Source organism: Centrocercus urophasianus, unplaced genomic scaffold (genome assembly GCF_019232065.1).
Source record: "Centrocercus urophasianus isolate 14NV4802_14NV808 unplaced genomic scaffold, USGS_Curo_1.0 seq_14, whole genome shotgun sequence".
Taxonomy (NCBI): domain Eukaryota; kingdom Metazoa; phylum Chordata; class Aves; order Galliformes; family Phasianidae; genus Centrocercus; species Centrocercus urophasianus.
The window spans coordinates 16007237-16027511 of NW_024884586.1; the positions used below are offsets into that span (position 1 = coordinate 16007237).

At 40.9% G+C, this 20275-nt stretch overlaps 2 protein-coding genes across 20 annotated transcripts in view; one reads left to right on the forward strand and one right to left on the reverse strand.

The window, feature by feature from the left end:
* The window catches only part of C1QTNF4 (C1q and TNF related 4), a 126623-nt gene extending 111264 nt beyond the window's left edge, over positions 1 to 15359 (forward strand). For 12 of the 18 annotated variants that reach the window (XM_042813867.1, XM_042813868.1, XM_042813872.1 and 9 more), the window contains 2 exons: positions 9289 to 9350; positions 13512 to 15359. In XM_042813867.1, the coding sequence (XP_042669801.1) occupies positions 9289 to 9350; positions 13512 to 14620 (1171 nt within the window). In that variant the 3' untranslated portion in view covers positions 14621 to 15359. Of the gene's footprint in view, positions 1 to 9288; positions 9351 to 10051; positions 10069 to 13511 lie in introns of those variants that run through there. The other 6 variants (XM_042813881.1, XM_042813886.1, XM_042813883.1 and 3 more) reach the window with 3 other exon arrangements.
* A 1030-nt stretch (positions 15360 to 16389) lies between these two features.
* Positions 16390 to 20275, reverse strand: FAM180B (family with sequence similarity 180 member B). Of its 2 annotated transcripts, none has more exons than XM_042814281.1 (3): positions 20126 to 20275; positions 18291 to 18370; positions 16390 to 18021 (listed from the first exon to the last, which is right to left on the reverse strand). In XM_042814281.1, exons 1-3 carry the CDS (start codon positions 20190 to 20192, stop codon positions 17578 to 17580), a joined length of 591 nt encoding a protein of 196 aa, XP_042670215.1. In that variant the 5' UTR covers positions 20193 to 20275; the 3' UTR covers positions 16390 to 17577. The 2 variants fall into 2 exon arrangements, with proteins under 2 accessions (XP_042670215.1, XP_042670214.1); XM_042814280.1 differs by having other exon boundaries at positions 18180 to 18370.

Genomic DNA, 20275 nt, shown 5'->3' on the forward strand with positions numbered 1-20275 from the left:
TAGCATTGCATCTTTATACTGCCTTGGAAGACATTAAGGCTTGGTATCTGATAGTTCGTCATGCTTTACTAAAAGAATCTGCCTGATTCAATCCAGGTTTCACTCAGCAGAGCTGAAAAGCTTTAGCTCTTTCTTTCTGATTTGATAGTTCCCATTGCCCAGGATATCCAAGCACAGATAAATGAGGACTTAAATTTTCCTTTCAGCTTTCCTAAATCTTTACCTTTGCCAAGAAATGGAATTTTCCCGATGTTCAAATGAGACAAGTCAGTAATCTGCAAATGCTGTGCTGCTGTCTCTCTTTCAATCACCTTTATCCCCCTGAGTGATTTCTTGTTTTGGTAAAGCCTCTGTCTAGAAGCATACATCCTTCACCAGACAGGTTGGAGAACAAAGGAGGAATTCCTGCTGCCTCTAATCAAAGGTCTGAGGTTTCCAGCAGAGGTAGCCCAGTCAGAATCAGGAGCTGATCACAGATTAGAGCGGTAAGTGGCCACTCCTGAGGCTAATAATTGATTACTAGAGCTCCATTGGCAAACAGTGCAGATTCATAAAGTCCTGTTTCTTCTTCTTCACCCTTCAGCTGGTTAATCCATTTCATGTATATTTTTTGTTGTCAGAGATTCAGCAACATTGTCAGGAAAACTGTTATACTGGGTACAAGAATCTGGGGAACCTATGGAAGCAGATACTGAAATGAGAGCCGGAACCAGTTGAGAGATTTGAGCCACTGTTGTCAGGAGGAAAACCAGGTCCTCTTTATGCCCATGTAACTAAGGTTTATGATCTATCATGTGCCTGTTCATGAGTTGTGACTGGTGTTTGAGCTCTGAAGAAGCACCTGCAGTGCTTTGGTTAAGGGCAGGTGCAAAGAAAATATTTAGCTGATGAAAATCTTCTAAATGCCTCAATGCATCCCTTCCCTTGTGAACTGCTAGTTTAACTCAAAGTAAATGCAGTAAATTACGACATTTTGAATACATCCTTAAATCGGTGAAGAGAACTGGCTACATCTTTCCCATTCATTCTTTCCAGCAGATTCTAACAGAGTTGTCTTTTATTTTTGTTTTCATTTCTTTTACACATGAGAACATTTTTTGTGGCATGGATGAGAGATTTAATTTTAAGTTGAATTTGAGGTTCTGGATCATTAATTTCAATATTTCCTTCAGTGGGGTTCAGAGGGTAGCAGGTGAAGGCTATAAATAGGGTAAACATTATTTTCTGAACAGGAAAATATTCCTTAAGTAATATTCAAAGATTCAGAGCTCATACTGTTTGCTTTTAGTCTGTGTCAATCCTTCAGTCGGGCCACGGGCTGCTTAAAACAGATATGATAGCTGTGTCAGTGTGTTCTGGATCTGCTTTTCTTCCGTGTTTTCTTAGTTGGCCTGGACATGAATAAAAAGAATAAGCAAATGCCATTTAGCTAAGACAAGAAACTGTGACACCTGACATGCCCTGGAGGAAAAGATCAGAATTCAAAATTATTCCAGTAAGCTGGGAGAAGTACTTAGAAAAAGAATGGGATGAAATTTGGTAGGGATAGCAGCAAGGTGCTGCACCAGGGCAGCATTAACCAACTGTATAAGCACAAGAGAGAAGCAAGTGACTATGCTGCAACTGCAGAAAAGAACTGCAGAAAAAGAAAGTGTTGTGACAGATCACAAGCTGAACATGAGTCAGTGTCGTGCTGTTGCAAAAGAAGGCAAACTTCTTGCTAGGAAATATAAAAGACATATAGCCTGAAAGAAATGAAGCCAATTCTGCTCTTTCCAGTGTTGCTAAAACCTCACTTTGAAGACTTGGTGAAGTTTTGATTATTACACGTAGAGACGGGTGCAATTCAATTGGAAACTGCAGACAAGGGCAGCAGAACTCTTCAGAGGTCTGGAAAAATGCAAATTGCAAGAAGATTTGAAAAAACTGAAATTATTTAGCCCAAAGACCAGCGAGCTGCCAGGGGAGCATCTTCAGATATAAAGTAGAAGAGAATGGTGCATGGTGGATTGAATAGGAAGCACAAAGTAGCAGAAAAAAAAAATATTGTTTTAGACAGTAGAGATAATTTTGTAGGACCTGGCATAAGAGAACTGATGAATATTTAGTCTGGGGAAGTTGTTCAGTTATTTTATGAACAAATTAGAAAATTATCTCTGGAGAATGTGCTTTGACTAGGTCCTCCCTTAGGAGCGTACGTTGGACTATATAACTTCTTTAGTTCACTTCTATATATATTCTTCTAATGTTTTTTGAAAGTAGCACATTTCATTTCATTTAAAGGAAATAAAAACTGCCGGGGAATATTTTGCTAACATTTGTAAAATAACCAAAGGTAACGCAGCCCCTGGAATACAGTGTTGCTCTTTCTGAAAAGAACCAGGAAGAAAAATAAGAGTACACTAGAAAATGGTTTAAAGAGCTCGTTTTAGAGAAATTGTACAGAACAAGGCATTCTGATTTCACTGAAACAGATGCTTACCTGAATTTGAATGCTGAAATCAGTGACATGGAAGAAGAAAAATCAATGAGGATTAGCAGTTATCAAAATGATGAGAACTGGAAGTACAAGCTCTTCTAGTGTATTACTCCTTGAATGCTATACCCTCATCCAAAAATGATTTTTTTTAGCGATGAAATAAAATATTAGAATTCAGAACAGGAATAAAGTAAAACAAAGTTCTACATTTGATCTTAGATGTCTCTTTGGGGAGATAAAATCTAGGTCCTGTAATATTCATAGTTTAACGACACTGTTTAATATAAATGGAACAGACAGTCCCTTGTGCATGATGAAAAATACTCTATGAGGAGACAGGTGGAAAGAGAGAAGAGAGCAATGAGTGTCTCTTTTGGATGCTGTAGTGATGAGCTACTGCACATAATATCCTGAATAGAAACTTGTTTTGAGACCAACTAAAGAGTTTTTTAATCCTCTAAGGGGAGAAGGATTTTTCCTTTCCTTGTATGTCTCCTCTCAGAGGAAGGAAAAGCTCTGAGAGGAGTTAAAGCCGTGCTGCAAGGAGTTGCATTTAGACCCAACAATCAATAGGGAATCTTTTCCACAAAAACAGGGACTCTTTGGAATTAAAAGGCTGCAGAGCAACTGCTGGAAGGATTCCATGCTGAATGAACAAGACCAGGCACAAATGAAAAATTAGGATGAGATTTTAGAAAGCTGTTCCTCAGTGAACTTTAACATATTAGCATTAGAATCTGGTGTCATTTAAACACTCTTAAACTGCAATGATCCATAATGTTTTTTAAATTCTCAAGTTTTGATTTACAATGGAATATGTGACCACAAACAAAATGTTCTGATTGCTCTCCCTGCCCCTATCTTTCATAGCTGCTTGAAAAATTAGGAAAAATGGGTTACCTAGAAAGCTGATCACTTGGTGCCCCAGATATTTCAAAGTAAATTCATGTCCTGTCCACTTAAGGACTGACCAGTGATTCCCATTACTTTGCCTGAGTCTTCTCCCATAATTCCCTCTGTTTTCTTCTCTCTCTTTTTTTTTTTTTTTTTAATGAGTAAAAATGATTTCCCAACACAGTCTTTACTTAGGAGACAGAAGGAGTGTTCAAAAGAAGGCTTGCAGTGATCTGATTCTAAAGTCTCAGTTTTCTGACAGTTTTCTAACCAGGTGATTCTGGAAGGAAATGAAGCAAAGGATAGCTAATGTAAATAATAATAATAATAATAATAATAAAACCTTTCTACTTGTAGAAGAAGGCAACAAGATGGAAGGACTGTTATCAATGAAACTTGGGAGGAAATGCAAGAGGCTGTTCAGAAAACAACTGAACATGCTGGTGGGAGTTCTGCAGGTGGTAGGCTGCTGTTGGAAGCTGTTGATAATTGTCATGAAAAGGGAGAACTTTAGGCAGAGGTCTCTTAGGAGGAGCCCATTGACATTGATGCTTACCAAACATTTATGGAGTCTAAACGATGGATGTGAGCACAGTGAGGCAGTGGGTAGTGTGTTTCAGCAACACAGTGATGTGAAAAACAAGTCACATTCTGAACAGCCATGAACAACTGTCACACCATGAAATGAAGAGAGTCTTGATGAGCTCGTCTGTGTGAATCAGAGGATTATGACCAGGGAAATGCGTGCAGAGCTGAGTACCAGCTTCAATGTGTTGGAAATGATGGTGGCAATATTGGAATATTGCAAAGGTTGTTCCTGGTAGGTTCCATGAATCCTCAAATAGGAATAGAAAGAACACCATGTGCAAGTTTGTCAGGACCTGTTGAACCAGTGTGAGGCTGAAGGTGACAGTTTCCTAAATCACATCATTATCTGTGACGAGATGTGGTGTCACCACTAGGAGCCAGAGTCAAATCAGCAGTCCATGGAGCGATGACACATGAATTCTATTATCAAACAATAAGTTCAAGGCACAGCTTTTAGTGGGTAAAGTGATACACACTTTCTTTTGGGACAGGAAAGGAGTAGTCCATCTGGATTTCCTGGAACCTGGACAAATCAGCTCCAACCATTACATTACAACACTGTCTAAGGTGAAGGCTCAAACTTCCAGAGTCAGGCTATTGAGAAGACAACCTTTCTCTTGCAACAAAACAACAAGCCCCACATCAGTCTGAAGGCTGTGGAGCACATTGCCTGTCTTGGCCAGGCTGTCCAGCCACATGCAAACATTGTATACTCTGGATTTGGTGCCTTTTGGCTCTCATCTGTTCAGGCTGATGAAAGACAGACTGCATGGGCAATGATTTCCTAGCAGTGTTGCTATTATAGGAGAAACAGAGGTCATGTCCCTCTGGTGCAGATTTTTACAAGTGCAGTATGCAGGCTCTTGTTCATTGCTGATGAAAATGCGTGACTAATGGTGGTGACTGTGTTAAAAAATAGTGTTTTGTAGCTGACCATTTGCACTATCAAACAGCATTAGTATGCTTTTCGTATCTGTTGTAGTTTTCATGGAAATAAATAGGAGACATTACTTTTGGAGCAAACTATGTACTTACAGTGTGCTGCTGCAGTCATTTCTTCAGTATTTTAGCAAAATTCATTTCATATAAGCAAGAATCAAGGGCAATAACTTCAAGCTGGCAAGGGCAGTTTTGCCTAAGAAGAAACAGGCTGGTTGCACAAATGAGGCTGGAATCTGTGAGCACTTGACAGGCACTGAGTGCTTTCTCTGTGTGAATGAGGAACTGATGAGTGAACAGCAGTGTCCAGCAGCGCTTTTTCATGGTAATGCCAAAGCCTTTTACTAGCAGTTTCCTTGTACAGATGGACTTCTACAGAAATAGTCAGACAGACATTTCTGCTGCCATTAAGAGCTGATGGGCTCTCTTTAAATACTGGAAACAGTGCAAAGCCAGAAAGCAGGTAAGGAGAAAGCTTTGCAAAATTACATACATGTTGGGGATATTGCACAGTAAATCCTTCTTTCTGATCCAACATCCAGGGCAGTACACTCTGCCTTTTGGTCAGCAACACTTCTGTGTCATATTTTCACAGAAAAAATCCAATTTCAAAGGCACATTTGAGAAAATTTAAATTGTAAATAGTTTAAGGGAGGAACTTAGTAGCTTCCTGCTGAACAAGATGAGAAACTGGTTAAATCCATGGGCTAAAATATGCTCAGTGTTTTAAAGGGGGAAGCAAGAACTTGTGTTTTCCTGAAGATATCAGTGATTAATGCATAGTCCTGTGGGGTCTCATTTACATCAGATAAAACATTCTGAGAGGTAGTTTTTAGTAAAATGGTGTCTTTCAGCAGGGGTGGAATCATTTTCTCCAGAGTGTCTGGCACGATGCTGTTTTTGGTTCTAGAAGAGAAACAACATTGATAACACACAGATGTTTATAGTTGCTGCTAAGCGGTTGTTGACAGGCCACTGTCAGCAAAGGACTCAAGGAACTGTTAGGAAACAGGATTAGGACATGTGACTTAAACTGGCCAAAGCAATATTCCATACCGTATGACATCATGCAGAAAGAGTTTTGAAGGAGGCGGGAGTTCATCTCGTGCTCCTGCACTGCTTGAGGGGCTAGCTGGGCTTTGGGTGGGAGATGGTGAGCAATTGCTTGTGTATCACTTGTTATATATGTTCATATATATATGTATGTACATGTATTTATATATAGTCATAACTATTATCTTTTTCTCTATCTTAGTAAATTATTTTATCTCAATCCATGTATTCTGCATTTTTTCCCATACTTTTCCCCATCTCACACCCCAATGGAGGGGTGTGAATGAACAACTGTGTGATGCCAGCCACATGCAGGGTTAAATGGATAAAAAGTTGAAAGGGCTCAGGTTCCAGCTATCTATAGGCATTCCCCAGAGAGATGTCATTGCAAGAGATTTGTCAGGAACACCCACTGGAAGTGGGAAACTACACTTCTGGTTGTGAGGAGGTCAGCATTAACAGATGTGACTAACTATGCTACTTTTTACTCTGTCTCCATGGACGTGAATGCTACTGTACCTAGAACATGATAAGTCTTATTCAATAAAGCAACTAATATTAAGGGGCATTATGCATACTGCAGGACTTCATTGACAGGGCAGAATTTTCATCTTTGAATAATACTGGGCTTTGCTTATTGCTGAATGCATAATGATTGTTTCTTCTGAGCTCTCTAGCTCAGCCCTGCCTTGACCCAGGAAGAGCAGGAGCAGAAAATAAAGTGTCAGAGCAGAGATAGAAGTAATGTTCATGGAGATACATAGATCTTAATGGAGATACATAGATCTTAATGCCTTCGATCACCTTCTTCACTAAACCAGAGCTCAGTGAATTTCCAAATTGAGATGTTGCAGAATGTTGGCAGCAAAGAGCAGCACTGCAGTGCAATTCACAGTGTTCTCTGAGTAGCTTCACAGTAATAAAACAGCAGGGCATGAAAAGAAATGAAGGTGATTTCTTTGGATGAGTGTAAAGGCAAATGTTAAAAGACAGCATGCTTTTCTACCTTACCTGTCAAGAAAAGAAAAAGAAAAAAAAAAAAACAACAAATCTCTCAGGGAAAGCATCATTCTTGTAGACAAATATGCCAGTGTATGATTTTTTTTTTTCAGATAGATTTGTGAAGCCTACTGTCAGAAAATACTAGTCAATAGTACGTGATATTTTCCCAAAGTGTGCTACAGTGCAGCCTCTGATGGATAAAAGACCGGAGCAATGATGTTTGCATAGATGAAATATAGTGTTACAAGTTGATCTATCGAGCAGAGGGAACTGAATCTTACCCAGTCTGAAAGTTTTTTCTTAACTGTGAGTAATCAAGAGGGGGACCCAGCTTGTTAACATCTTCTGTCACATTGCTGAATAAACTATTAGCAGTCGGTGAGCTGAGACATGACTAGGATACCAAAGCACATTTCATTGTCTTTGCACGTAATGCCAGCTGACATTCAGCTATCCGTTAGTGTCCTTAGGGGATAATTATTGGACTCTACAAGCTCATCCTAACTTCTAATTTGATGATCAACCAGCAGGAACCAACATATCCCCTCTTTCTTTTACCCAGTGTTAGGTCTTAGAGCAGTGACTAGAGAGCAACATTCTGTTGAGTAGGGAAGTTGGAAGAGACTAATGTAGGCACAGAGTTCAAGAAGAAATGAGATTTATGTGCCCACAAAAGAAAGAGAGAGAAAGAGAAGAAAAACTCAAGACTTGTTCCTTTTTGTTTTTTTTTGTTTGTTTGTTTATTTGTTTAGTAGGACCTTACTTGGCTGGTAATTATACTGAAATCTAGCTGATAGGAGGTATAAGAGCACGGAGTCACAGAAAGTAAATCGAGAACATAAAACCATTACGGAGAGGACAGAGAACAAGCTTTGAGTTGGCACCATAGTTTCCAGTATCTCATTCTCATATCTCCATGGTCTCTTGTACAACAGTCTTCAGTAGGAAAGAGTAACACAAAATATGTGTAAAGTACAGAAAGTCAAAATGGCATTCCTGTTTACTGCACCTTTGTATGTGATGCTTTTCTACAGAGTCCAGCAATGTGCAGTTTAGCAGGCTCTCAGCTTCTTCTGCTACTGTGATTTAAACATCTTAATTTTAAAAAAGTAAGAAGTTTAATGTAAAATTATCACAAAGCCATTGGGAGATCCTTTTGGTAGATGCTGTCAAAGTGAGTTACGTTTTTTCACCTATGAAAGTGTTCCTGGTATTCCAGGCAGACCTGTCTTGATTAATCCTTGATGTTAGTGTGATCTTACTGATGCAGGAGTCTGGCTCCTCCCTGAGTAACGGGTTGCTTCAACAAAGCCTTATTCTACAGGCCCAGCATCTCTGGTGCATACATAAACCAGGCTAAAAATGGAAACTAGGTTTGGGGGTGGATAGAGAGGTGGTTTAACTTTGACGCTACTGTAACTGTAACTGGATCCATGCAGAAATTCCTGTTGTTGAAATGCTCTCAGTGTTTTATACCTAAAGGTAGTAGTGTTAAATAAACATTGTACAGCATCAGAATCTTCTGGATTTCTCAGGCAGTGGTTTTCAATCTTCTCTGGCCTGTGTTCTCACATGAACCTTTTCTCTCTGAGCTCATTCTCAGCAATATCTCTTTTTTTTACTACTAACTGTTGATGTGTTTTCAGTGGCAGTTTAGTAACAGTCTGTTTAACTGCAAGTGCAGAACAACTTCATAGAATTCAACTCATTTTATGAACCACAGATTAAACTCAAATGTTCTGTGTTTTCTTTTTCTACTTCAGATCAGTGTTCAAGTATGTTTCTTTGCTTTATGTTTTGCTTTTTGTGGTTTTTTTTTTTAATCTTGTTTGCTTGAGGATAATGTATGTGGTAAAGGGCTGGACTTGTGTAATTTGTTCATTAAAAAAAGTATGTAACCAATCTGTGTTACATTTTAAAGTATTGGTTAGTTAAGCATAAGTGCTGGCTTCCACTTAGGGTATATTCAGCTTTCTATACTGAAACACCACTTTGCCTGTCTAAATTAATATATTCTTAGATATGCATAGTAGTCAAAATGAATATGCCACCTTGGCACTGCACATTTCCCTGAAAGTTGTTACAGGAATAAAAAAATTAATATCGTAAATATCATGTTTCTATTTTGATCATATATATCATCTTATATATCATCGTTCTAGCTTAAACAGAGTTATTGGGGCGTCAGCTGAAATTTAGCAGGTTTAATTAATATTCTAAAATGTAGGCTAATATTAGAAGATTCTGCCAAAAAAAAAAACAGTCTCTCCATTTTGTTTTCCTGAGTACGGCTGAAGTTGAGGCATTTCAAAAGAATTTTTGTCTCTCCACAGATCTTTCAGTGCGCAGAAGCTGTGTTACTATGCTGACAGACTCCACCGACTCAAGGAAACATGTAAAATGAAATGCTTTCTGTATTAGTGCCATACAGTTCTGTGATTCAGAGAGCGGTTTGTAATTTCCAAAAAGCATCCCAACATGCTTCAGTGCTTCACCTCTGGATTGATCCAGAGTTCAAAAAACACATTCATCAAAAGCAGAGAAAGCCGAAAGCCAAAAGTTGAATCCCTGGGTTTGTCATACAGTACTCTTTATACTTACTTTGCATTTGAGGATCTGCTACATATAATTTCTCCTTGATGTTGGAAGAAGTGATGCTCTTAAACTGTATCCAATGAGTGGAGCAGACAGTATGTGGTATCTGGGGAAAAATTCTTGCTAACAGTAGTCCAAGAAGGCTGTTCATTACACAAGCTTTCACTGATTGAAATAATTCAAACATTTGTAACTGTCCTTTTCTATTAGAGCAAGAGCTAAGAAGAGCAGGGCTTTGCTCTTGCTGCTCACAGGATTTTATGAACTTTTACTAACAGTGAATCCAAGTACATCGCTTTGTTTTTGTAACTCATTCTTCAGTGATATTATGATCTTATGAAATTAAAGGACTCTTGCCAAAGGTAGGTGTAGGGAATCTGGCTCATTAATGTTTGCAATAAAAAGAAAACCCTCTGGAGTTTGCAAGAAGACCTAGCCTCCCAGACCAGAAATGGGGTGACCTTTCTATTATTGAAAGTACTTTTCTAAAATCCCTGGATTTCATCAGAAGAATAAAGGTAATTGTCTTTCCTCTCGTGGATTGATTCAGTTCCAGGACAGAAAAATCACCTCTAGCTATCACAAAGCTATTAATGTTTCCTGGGTCATGCAAATTTTGAATTCTGTCTCTTTACTTTCAAAAAAAGATTTGCAACTCCCGTCTTGCTATGTGAGTCACTACCATTTTAATCCCTTCTTTTCAGGTCATTAATTTAATGTCAGTGCCTTTGAGAACATCGTATGTTTTGTGCCTTCTATTCCAAAATTAGTTTCTTGTCTTCTTCCCAGCAGGCTGCTGTCCCCTGTTGGTGCTCCCTGATGCAAAGGCATATCTTGCTATCTCTTGGACCTGCTTAGCTTCATTGTGTACTTCTGTGCTAACACCGTAGGCTCTATCTTAAAAAGGAATGGTAGGGCAGCAGACAAAGTACCCGGATTCGTACATAAATGTAATGAGAATAATGCAGCTCCTGTGTATGCCACATATATGATCCACTGTCTGCTTCTGGCCTGGGTCTCTCACTTCACTCTGCAGTTTCAAAATCTATGCAATAGCAAGAATACAAGGCTCCACTGCAGTGCCCATGACCAGCCTTATGTCCCTAATAGTATCTCAAAGCTACCACAGGAAAAGATTTGTGTCTCTTTTTCCTTTGCTAGAGAAGCAACAGAGCATTTTGGAAGGTTTATCTTGCAGATTTAATATGCTAATACTCAAGTCCAAGAATTTTGCAAGTTGCCTTTGTTTGTGACAGCCTTGTAGCTAACCGAGCCTTCTTAATGACTGGCAAATTATTCTTAGATTGGTTTAATGTCAGAGGCAGTTATTTGATACTTTCTAAATTATTTTAAATAGATAAAGAACCTAAGTAGTCCTGAAAATGGTGAGCAGGAGCTGTCAAGGAAACAATTTGCTATTGGAAACAGAGCATAATTAACTACCTTATTTAAATGACTTGACAGTAAGTTATTGGGAAGAGCTAAAAACAGGGGACTCTGCAGCAGCAGAGAGTCTATGCAATTGTAAGCGAGTGAGCTGTCTGCTTTCAGAGTGACCTTAATACAGAGAAATCAGCTTTGGGATAGAAACAAGAATAGTGGTCATTTGAAGGAAAATAAGGTCAGATTCACTATAGAGTTCATTAAACTGTTATGTCTTTTTGAATTTGGCCGGCAGCATCCTGCCTGTGGTATATTCCCCAACTAAAAACATCTATGTTAAATTCTTTACTGTCAATTCTTGCCTGAAGAGCATGCAGCAATGTCACAGTCTGCCTGCTTCTCCATGTGGCCACACCAGGGTGATCATTGGAATAATAGTGAATGAGCATGACTCAGAAACATCTAACAGCCCTTACAAGCTTGCCCTTAGGGACTGGCTTACTAAGCTGAAAGCTGAAATCAGCCTGCCCTGCTAGATGTAGCACTGCACTCTACAGAAACAATTCTGCAGAACCAGGGGCTAAGTTCACAGTGTGACTGTTTGGCATTTGGTTATTGGTGAGATGTTAGGGCCTATTAGTATTGTTTAAACTCCAGTAGTGATCAAATGCAGCGCAGACATGGGAAGAGAGTCACAAGCTGAGCTCACGAACTAAAAGACAATGTGAGGAAAAATAAAGACAGCATGGAAGCGTATACTTGGCAGTTAAATTCATCTGCTGGATATGAGATTATCTCAGACACACAGCTGGTTAGTTCCTTCTAAGTGTCACGGGTAAGGTTAGTCATTTTATGGCAGAAAGTAATCAGTGTGATTAAGCATGAGCTACCCCTGATCAATCCGTGCTGAGCATTCCCAGTCACATCCTTTGTCTTTCCAGCACCTGTTCATAGGAGACGTGCTCTGTGATTTTTCCAGGAAGCAAAGTGAGGAGCTGACTGGCCAAAAAGCTTGTAGATCCTCTGGTTGTCTCTCTTGCCCTTTGTGAAGATGAGTGCAACATTTGCCTTTCTCTCGTCAGCAGGAACCACGTTTAATCTCCATGACCTTTCAAAGATGATGGAGTGTCCTTGATACAAAAGTGATCTCTTTCAATACTCTTCAGTGCTGCACATAGTGTTCCATGGGTGTGATGTGTTCAGGAGAAGCAGCTGAAGTTGGTAAAATCATTCAGGGTATGGGGGCATGGAGGACAGCATCTACTTGGGCTGCAATTCAGATTTCAGTTTTATTCTCTAGTATGAAGGAGCAGGAGCTGTAAGTCAAACTGAATTCCCATTTGTGAGAGATATAAGTATTACATCTTGCCAGAAAAGGATCCCATTACCACCTCACACTCTACGTGGATTCCATCTGCTTTACTTCTATTACTATTACTATGTCATCCCTTAGGTTTTTTCAAATGTTTACCCCTATATCCTTTATAATTCAGGATTTGTTTTCACCCCTCCCCCTATGAGTGGCATGTTTTGCTCCTCTTCTGCCAGTCTGTGAATTCATTGTGTGCTGGCTGGCAAGGCACCAGTTCTAGGGTGACAGATGGGGGCAGACTGCAAACCGGGCAGTTGCTTCCCAGCCCGAATGATATTTTAATAAGCACAGAGAGGTGACAGAGGGAGAAGCTTCTCACTGGAATGACTGGCAGTTTTGTTTTCAGCCTGAAAGCGCTAATAGATGACTTTTGGCATCAATCCAAAAATACAAAACCAAAGAAACTAGAGGCAGAAAATCCCATTAGCTCCTAACTTACCCTCTTTTTTAAGGGTTGGAGAACATTTTTCTCTCTGGTCTATTCTCCAGATAGTGAATTGTTTCCTTGTTTCTTGTATTTAAGTTCTCTCTGAGGAATTCTATAATTTGGGAGACTTGCCTTTCCTTCTCTTTTTTCATTTTATTTACTTTCTCACTGTCTTCCTTCCTCCCTAAGCAACCCTTCTTCTAGTTTCTTTACATTCTTCACAGATCCACAATGAAGTCTGCCTGAATAACAGGCCTTACCATCTTGGCTTCCAGCTTCTGCATCCTGTGAAACAGCTGCTGCAGTGCCAGGCAATAAGATCTGCATGGCAACCTCTAGAATGAATGTCCCCTTCTCCTTGCCCTTCAGCTGTATCTCAGTTGCATAATATAAGACCTGCGTAGGGCTTGCTTTCATCCTTGGTTTTAGGAATAAAAGTGCTACTGAATAGAGCTCTGGCAAAATCCTACCAAAATCTGAGATCCCTCTGCAGTGTGAGCAGCACACTGTTCTGCAAACAAACTGCAAGATAGTGAGGCTTTCAGAGAAGATTCTTTTTCTTCCTACAAGTACAGGAAAAAAAGGTCCGGCTATCCCTGGGAAAATATCAAAATGGTGCTGGGGTACGGCTGAGATCCCATACATTGATCAGAGAACACGTTGAAAACTTCTTAGTATTTATTTGATGCCTACTTAGCAGGATTCAGCTCTCTTTCAGATGAAGTACAAACTGGAAATTAATATGATTCCTGCTAAAATGTGGTTCTTCTTCTTTTCAGATACAATGATGGCACTGAAGGTTCAGATTCTGTTTGGCTTCCTCTGGTGTGTGATTTTAATGCCTATAGATGGCTTCCCAGTAGACAGCAATACTGAATTTCGCTCTGCTTTCTCAGTGGCCAGAACCAGCAGCATGGAAGGGAGCTCTGAGATGGTCATTACCTTTGACAAAGTGTATGTGAACATTGGCAATGACTTTGATCCCAAGACTGGGTTGTTTCGGTGTCGTATTCCTGGAGCCTACTACTTCTCATTCACAGTTGGGAAATACCCAAAGAAAAACTTGTCTGTCATGCTGATGAGAAACAAGAATGAGGTGCAGGTGATTGTGTATGATGAACATCACCGAAAGGAACGGAAGGTAGCCAGCCAGAGTGCCATGCTGCAGCTTGACTATGGTGACACAGTCTGGCTGCGTTTACACGGAGACCCCAAGTATGCTCTTTACAGCAATGTAGGCCCCTATACAACTTTCAATGGCTATCTAATCTATCCAGACACTTCTGCCTTCTTCCAGAACGCTCTCAGCTCTCAAGAACTGGGGCCTCACCGTCACAACGTTCAGAAACTTCCAGGAGAGCAGAATGCAGCTTCACAGCGACATATGTTATCCGATCAGCCTAAGAAGGAACAAGACCCTCGCTCTGCATTTTCTGTTGCCCGCTCACAAAGTCTCCTGGGCACAGATGGCAAGCAAACCCAGCACGAGCCAATCACATTTGACACAGAGTTTGTGAATATTGGGAAAGATTTCAATTCCTCCACTGGCATCTTCTCATGCCGTATACCTGGTGCATACTACTTCTCCTTCACCATTGGCAAAATGCCCTTTAAGACCATGTCAGTGAAACTTATGAAGAACCACAATGAGGTGCAGGCCATGATCTATGATGACAACCACTCCAAGAGGCGGGAGATGCAGAGCCAGAGCATCATGCTGCCTCTGCAGTACGGGGACACCGTCTGGCTCTACAGCCATCAGCATGATGGCTATGGTGCCTACAGCAACCATGGCAAGTACATCACCTTCACAGGCTTCCTGATCTATTCGGAGCCTCAGCCAAAGCGGCTCCCAGGTGCCAGCTCACTCCAAGGGTCAGAAAATTAAATGTGGATGTGAAAGGAGCATAAGAAAAGCCAGGGTGCCACGAACTTGGGTATAGCTCCTCTTTGGATATAGTCCTCTACTTTGAGCATGCTATCATGTGTACAGTGCTTTCTTTATGCTGCACGATTGTGCTCTGACTGCAGGGCCATTGCTGTGTCTGTCATTCATCCATAGAAAAGTCTGTACAGGAATGTATGTGTGTGTCCTGTGTTGGTGTTTGACTTAAGCATAAAGCATGAGGTAGTTTTGGGGCAGGGGTGGGGCAATGTAGTGAAATGCTGAGGATCAGGGAACACTGCAGTCATGTTACTGCAGATCTCTAGCATCCAGAAAGCGAAGGATGTGGTGACTTTCCTTGCATATGTGGGAAGGAAATAAATGTAATAAAAAATACAAAAGGTGTAAAATTTCCTCAGGTTTGAATTTGTTGTTGCCTGTGAAACTTGTGTACTTGTCACTGCCTGAAGTGTCAGCTCAAGAGAAAAAGCAGCACAGTGTACAAACTGCAGTATTGTACATTCATGTGTGCAAAGTGTTGGTACCTTTTAGGGTTTTATTGGAAGTTTCATAGTATTTGATGCTTTTCTGAATCTGAACCTCCTGAATCAAGAAGAATGCACAAGAAAAGTGTTCAGGAATCTCATCTTCCATTTAATGAAAACAATACATTTAAGAAAAGAAAAGTCTACTTCTGTTTCTTGTGGTAAAGGATGAGGTCTCAAATCTAGGAATGACCCAACCTCTGAAACAAGATTGCTTAGAAACAAGGTAAGTAATAGGAATTTTAGAAGTACTTTTAAAAATCTAATATTTAGGTCATGACTTGTACGTGAATAGTATTGTGCCATGCCTTGACATTAACTTCTTCAGAAAGTAACTCCTTGAACATAAGGATATGGCTAAGGTTTATGCCGCACTGGTAACCTAGCACAAATGGGATGGAAGTTACCTCTGAGTGCCATGTTCAGCAGTTGTGTTCCAGTGGTTTCCTACAGGCTGTGTTCCGTCGAGCCGTATTGCTGCTGCAGTGGGACTGCTGTGGCTGTAGAGGGCACTGGTACGTTCCTAAAAGGCAGCAGTTGGGATTTAGGAAACCAGCAGGCTGGAAGCTTCAGCGCAGTGCGGTGAAGTGCTGCTGCAGCTGAGCACAGCTAAACCCTGGTTTGTCTCCTAAAATACACGGCAGAAATGCACCATCTTAAGCATGCCTGGAACTGTGTGATGTCCCTTGAGTTTAACTTGTAGGCTGCGCTCAACAAGTAGCAAAGCCCTTAAACTGACCTTAACAGCATCCTGAATTCAAAAGAGTACACTTGCATCTGCATCACCAAGCCAACCCCCTGGATCTTTACATACAGCTCTGACTTTGCATTTTGCAGCAAGGCAGTATTTCCAGGCACTGCTACCATCCCAGCTCAGCCTTTTAATGCTGTTCTGTGCTCAAACTGGATGTGTTTGCAACCACTTCCTAGCTTTATCACACTGTATGCATCACAGACATTAAAGACTAAAGGTATATTTGGGAAAAGGATGACTGGAGGTACACTGAAAAAAAAAAAGGAAAAAAAAAAAAAAAGGCCAAAGAACACTGAGATAGGACACTATAGGACACTAGCTTCCTAGCTTCCTAGAAGCTATACTTCAAATATAATGATAATCTTAGTCCCTACGCCTACATCCTTAAGAGGGAAAAAAAAAAAAAAAAAAAAAAAAAAAAAAAAAAGCTTTATGAATGGTGTAAATCTGTTCTGTAGCCTTTTGTAGCCCTAACCTGACCTCTAAAACCACTCTCTGTGTCTTCTTGCTTCCAGGCTTATTCCTGTCTCAGAAATACTATTTTGTCTCTCCATCTGCTGGGCAGCAGTGGCTTGGAGAAAAATAAACTAGGTCAAGAGCTAGCAGTTCCCTCCTTGAATGTCAGACACCTCCTTTTTCAGCATGGAAAATTAAGAATGTATTGATAGAAAAGAAATTACAGATCCCACCATCTGCATGTGCAGTGAATACTCAAAATTAATGTGGCAGCAGGAAACCCAATAGAAACAAACAAAAAATCAAAACCCTCCTGTGTAGATGATCATATTTATTTAATTCCACACAGCAATGTGTAAGATAGAGAAAGTTAAGAATCTCATTCTATAAAATAATTACGTTTCTGATTTTGAGTATAAAGATTGTGTGTTTGTTATGTTTGTCTTGTAAAGTGCCATAGCAGTACGGAAAAGAACTTCAGAAGAGATAAAATCTGCTGAAGAAATAACTAGGTCACTATCCTTGGGAATTTAAATGAGATATAAAAAGTATATTCCAAACTGCTGGCTGACACAAAGCAGTATACATATGTAAATATAATATACAAATACAGGGAAGCTTTGTAGAATACATGCAGTTTTGGTTGATCTTTTAAGAAAAATGAACACGTTATGTGGAAAATTACTTTGGGCACATAAAATGCGAATTGCATAACCAGGAAGCTGAAATTAAATGCACTACCTGTATTGTGAAACACAGCAGCATCTGCTTAGCTGATTACTGGAGAGGAGAAAAAAGACTGCATTTGGCTGAAACCACAGAAGGAATAGAGGACACCAAGCTGAATTATTCAAGATAAATTCTGCTAAGACACCAGTGTAACATCCTGGAAAAAACCTGCCAGGACAACTCCCTAGAAAGCATCAGTGATCAAGATAGATAACACTTCTAAATAGCACTGCCTACATCAGCCCAACCCACTTAAAAAAAAAAAAAGAAAAAAAAAAGGAAAGTGTGAGATGCAATTTTGGGTTATGTCCTGTTCTATCTAAAAATAAAATGTTGTGTATAAATACAGAGAGCTGGATGAGAGACGTGGCATATTTCTGCAAAGTCCAGAATAATGTGGAAGGATTGTCAGCATTTGAAACAGCCCGGATTGCAGCTGGGGTCAGATGCATACCTTCCCATGGTTGTTTCCCTTATTAAGTGTCTCTCTTGGTCCTGGCCAGATTAGAGCGATAAAAATGTTTCAGAGATGCTAAATGTGAAGGCTTTTCCTTCGAGGGCCAGGAAGCCAGGAGGAGGGTGGAATTTGCAGGGCAGAGCCCCTTGCACAGATCACGAAAGATTTCATCAGCTAACTGAGAGAAAAAACGGATCCAGAGATTTTTATCCAGACCCTGAACTGAGCGGATCTGATAGGCGCAGTAAACACTGGTGAAAAGCAGGCGGTCAAACTCTGTTAGAGGCAAAGAGCTATCAGTCTGTGAGTAATATCTCAGTTGCTGCTCAATCTCCATTGGTGTTTTGGGAACTTCACGCTCTAAGATCTGCATGAACCACCGTGCTGAGCGCAGGGAGGCCAGCTCTTCGTCCCGCAGCTGGATTGTCCCGTTGGCCTGAATGTCCAGCCTGCCCCAGAGCATCTGGAAGAGAAGAGCAGCACACGCATTGCAAAGCCTCCTGCTCGACCTCCGTCACTGCCAGCACCACACCCTTTCTCTGCCTGGCTCCATGCCTCGGCTTCCCCACGGAGCCCCATCCAGCCCTCGCCTCCCACCTGCATCTCCCAACACTGGCCCACCCCACAGAGGTGTTTTCCAGGCATTCCCAAAATACAATGAGAACAGCACACAACACGAGAATTTTTAGGTGCAGGCTGATGGGAGCACAGGCACTGCAGTGCCCTGGAGACCTCTAACATGACGTTGGCGTCCTCTGGGCCGCGGTGGGGTGCGTTGGTGCTGACATCGTCCCTGCTGTAAGGATGTCCATCTGCAAGACATCAGGCAGAGTTGGACACCACAAGATCATGGCCCTTCCCATTTATTCCTATCATTTGGTTGTCAATAAAGCCTTCAGTATTTCTGAGCTGGCACTTGCAGCTTGACAATTATGACAGATGCTGACCTCAGGATTTCAGTGAACAACGCAAGCATCACGAAAGAAGCAGAAGGGGTTAAGGGAGGAAAATTTGAGGTCTGGATATGATGATCTCCAGTCCTGCCATCATGGAGCTAAAGCAGCAAGGGGATTTGCTTTAGAAGACATCAAGGAAGCCCCTCACACTGAGCTGGGTGCAGCAGGAGGTGAGCAGATGGGTTGTGGCAATGGGTTTCTTTGTAGCTTTTGCAGGGAGAAAGAAATGCTGCCCAATGGGAAGAGTGCATGAGAAGGCTCCTAGAACTTCTGGTGGAAATAGTACTTGATGCTCACCCTGTTTTTTCATTTGTTCCCTGAGCATCTGCCAGTGGCAGATGCAGATTATGAGGCTGTTCTCACATCCAGCTAGTTCCTTGCTGGGTCAGCTAACCTCATTTATATGAGGATATTAGTAATAACCTCAATTATTAATATGAGAGTCACATTAATTCTAATATTTATTAAATCTTCTGATGATTTAAAGTTCTGCATTTATTTTACCTTTTCTTTTACTTTCTTTGTGAAAAAAAATAAAAGAGGAGCCACGTGTTTCTTCAGCCCAGGATTGTGGGATGGAGGCTGCAGCTCCTCCCTTCTCCATGTTGATCTGTGTAGTCACAAGCCAGGACTCCCTTCTATGGATCCTTCGCTCCAGGAAAGATGAAATATAAACTGGTATAAACTAGTAAGCTCTCTGACACTTATTTTTTTTTTCTCCACTTTTATATGGAGGGAGGCTTTTCTATATTAAGAAAGAGGGAGAATATATACTGAGTACTCCAGAGTTAAGGTCAGCAGGTGCTTATGAAAAGCAGAAAAATGATTTCATATTGCATGTGCATGATGACTACTCCCAAGCCCCACTTCCAACTTTCCGTATTTTCTAAAGCTTTTCAGAGAGATGTACAAGCTGCCTGTGCATGCTGTCTCCACAGGCTGAGATTTGTTTCTCTGCACAGCTGCAGGCTCCCTGATCTGAGCCACTTGAAGCTTTGGAATGTGAGCAGAGATGTAACTGCTCTTTCCTCTTCCTCCATAGACGTGCCAGCAAAGCTTTTACACCATCTGAAAATTACTTTGTTGGGCTTCCCCTCTCAGCTAACTGATACACTAAATTCACAGAAACCTCTAATGAGAAACATCTGGCTGGCTTGTAAAGTCGGTGATAGCCGCGAAACTACTGTTGTTAATAAACATAACCAAAGCATAACAAATAATGTATTGAAATAGTTAGATAAATGTAATTTGAAGATGGAAAAAAATGATCCCTTATTTACTTTTATCATTTCACAGTAGTTCTTTTTCCCAAAAAGCATCTAGAAAACCTGCAGACATCATTGCAGGAGCAGATTTTTTCAGTAGAGACCAAGAAAACCCTCCTCCTGTCATCAAAAATAGCAGCAGGTCTTCATCCTGCAGGTAGGCATTAATGTCTCTCTGCTGTACAAAAGCCAGCTAGGACTCCAGCTAACATGCCCTCTCCTACATCAGCACAGCTAGCTGATGCATTTGATCATATCTGCAGGCCAAGTGTAGTACTGCTGGAATGACACAAATATTTGCCAAGCCAAGAAGCTACAGCAACGAACGAACAGGTGCACTTCCTACCTGTTAGCCTCTGGGATCCAGCAAAGATGCACAGGATCAGCCAGGTGTTGAGCTGCACCTGGGCCATAGCAGCTGTGCCCAGTAATGGTTCACATCCCCTCTGCAGACTGTGCCGAGTCTGAAGTGAAAGCTGTTTGCTGTGGTGTCTCT